The 2,500-nt window shown below is 37.7% G+C and overlaps 1 protein-coding gene across 1 annotated transcript in view; it reads right to left on the bottom strand.

The window, feature by feature from the left end:
- Positions 1–182: 182 nt before the first annotated feature.
- LOC138041742 (uncharacterized) overlaps positions 183–2,500 on the bottom strand; it is a 5,350-nt gene continuing 3,032 nt past the window's right edge. The window contains exons 5-7 of the mRNA XM_068887468.1: positions 1,632–1,851; positions 1,245–1,328; positions 183–829 (exon numbers count right to left, since the gene is read on the bottom strand). Coding sequence (XP_068743569.1) covers positions 183–829; positions 1,245–1,328; positions 1,632–1,851 — 951 coding nt within the window. The remainder of the gene's footprint in view (positions 830–1,244; positions 1,329–1,631; positions 1,852–2,500) is intronic.

Raw genomic sequence — 2,500 nt, 5'->3', positions numbered from 1 at the left:
ACTATAACTGAAACAAGCCTGGCATATATAGTTAAAAAACTTTCAATGGATGATTTTACCCCGGTAAAAGGCTCAAACAACAGAATGAATATTTTTTATTCTGTTTCAAAACTTGAAAAGTACCAAGACAATGACTATGAAAAGATGGAGATGGCATTCACAAATTGTTTCCAGCTCATAATTCAGGACCTGAAAGAAAATGGCATTTCTGCAGAGCAAAGTATAGTTTTCTGCTGAAGATCCAATTCTCGGCTCATTTTACTGTGGCTTAACACTTGAGGGTGAACCTCGCAATGCTGATCAAAGTGTTTCAGCATTGCAGTTGTGTTGTTGGATGAACGTGCAATACGCTGAGCACTTACTGGGGTCAGATTTTTACCCATTGCATCCATTTTATCTTTAACACTACGCACTTCACTCTCCAGCCGCCGGTCGCACTCCATGTTATTTGCTCCTCCCTTTGAATTTACAAATCGTCCCCATTTCAACTTCAAAGCCAGTTGTGGAGGCAAGACTGCCTTGACTAGTGCCAGGTACTTGAATGACTCAAAGGCATACTTAACTCTGTTGGATTGCCTGTTGACCCTCGCTTTGAAAATAAGCATGCCTATTTTCCAAAACTTTTCTTCACGATTGGCATCACCCTCCTTTATGGCATCTTCGTAATATTTGATAAGCATGCCGAAAAACATTAGTGAGCATGCATAATTCTGCACATAATCCTCCATTTCTTCTGAGGTGTCATCCTCTGAGCTTGTTGCAGGTCCTGCCTCATCTGTCTGGCCCGCTGACGACAGCCAAGGCAGAAAGGTACTGTTTGGCTGAACCCCTACAGGCAATTTAAACTGAGTTTAGTTAGTCGCAGTGATTTGTTCAATTAAAAATTATTTTCAATACTACATTTCAAGATTTTGTCAAAGGCTGCACCCTTTGGATCATTTTATTATACCAGAAACCCATAAGGGTTGAAACGTGTAACGCGCGTTCACAGCTTCCGAATATTCAGTGCGAACTGATTGGTTGAATGTTTCAGTGCTAAGTACCATATTTGGAAACCCCTCGCTCTTGTTGTTCCAAATATGGTACTTAGCAAGTCGCATATTCAGAAGCTTGTTTCCCAGCTCACAAGGGGCCGTTACATGTTTCAACTCTTATGGGTTTCTGATTATACTGAATAGATTAGAGGTAAAATGATCAATTCATTAATTTATGGTTTGCGTACAGACTGATAAGTGTTTGCTTACCAGAAGAAGCATTGTCACCAGAATCATCATCTGTGGTTTGTTGTCTTGACTGTCTTCTTCTAGGGTTTTGATCATTGTAACTTGCTGAAGAAACAAATGGACTTACATTGTACAATTTTACATGGACATTTTGCTTTTTAATGCATTTTAAAACATGTTTATGAAATTTATGGCATAATGACCAGGATAATTTTGTGCATGCAATGTTATTTAAACTTTCTTGTCTCAAGTAAATCACATCATTACGAAAATATTAATATGTTAAAAGTAAAAGCTATTAAATCATTATTGGTAATGACAATAGCTCATCCCAGGTCATTCTGTTTTACATAATCATGGATGATTTATTCATAATTTGTATACAAATCTCCTTCTTTAAAATTTTACCTTCCACACTGCTGTGAACTTTACCAATGTCTGCCATTACGTAGCTGTCCAAGATGGCCATAGCACTCTGGTACACCCATTCTTCTTTCACTTTGGCATTTGCATTCTGGGGTGGTGGTAAATTCTGCTTTGGGACATCATCTGGACTTTGAAGTTCAAAGTACTTAATGGCTGCAGCTATACAATGGGCATCAGTCACATCAACAATTAAGTCTCTGGACTATGGTAATGTGCAAGAAAAAAAAGGAAAAAAAAATACACCAGTCATGTTATGAATTTTTAATTCTCCCTGAACAAAAAATCTCCCAACAACCTCCAAATGTTGCATTTAACGATGATGAGGAAAGCTCATACTTGGACATTATTTACATTGGGTTGACTAGTTAAATGTTAATTTTTTGTTGAATCAAGTTTATAAGTTCTCAATAGTAGAGTAATTTATACAACACAGCTTCTTTGGCTGTGGCTCTTTCGACAAAGGCTTAAAGTGGTACTATGATCAAAAAATCATTTCCTTTTTTTCTTCAGATTTTGAAAGCGTGTTCGCTTAACACCTAACTGGCAAAATTGTGAGCTTTGAGTTTTATCCAAAGGCTGTTTATTTTGAGTGTAAGTTTTGGATTTCATGGTCCGCCATTACTCACGTTCAAAACTGGTCGATTGGACCTCAGAGGGTTGGATCTAGAGAAAATGACGTCATTTACTCACTAGCTTAAAATATCAGCGTGTAAACGCAATTTATTATATATGCAAAACACGGGTTGAAAAGTCTGAAAGCCTGAAACTCCCTTGCTGCATATTAATTAGGCCGCGTACACACGCATTGCATTCTTAAACTAGTGCGTGTTTGATGTCATTTTCTCCTCGAC

Source organism: Montipora capricornis, chromosome 3 (genome assembly GCF_036669925.1).
Source record: "Montipora capricornis isolate CH-2021 chromosome 3, ASM3666992v2, whole genome shotgun sequence".
In the NCBI taxonomy this organism is placed as follows: Eukaryota; Metazoa; Cnidaria; class Anthozoa; order Scleractinia; family Acroporidae; genus Montipora; species Montipora capricornis.
The sequence above is the reverse complement of the archived record's forward strand: the minus strand, read 5'-3'. Positions and strand labels throughout refer to the sequence as shown.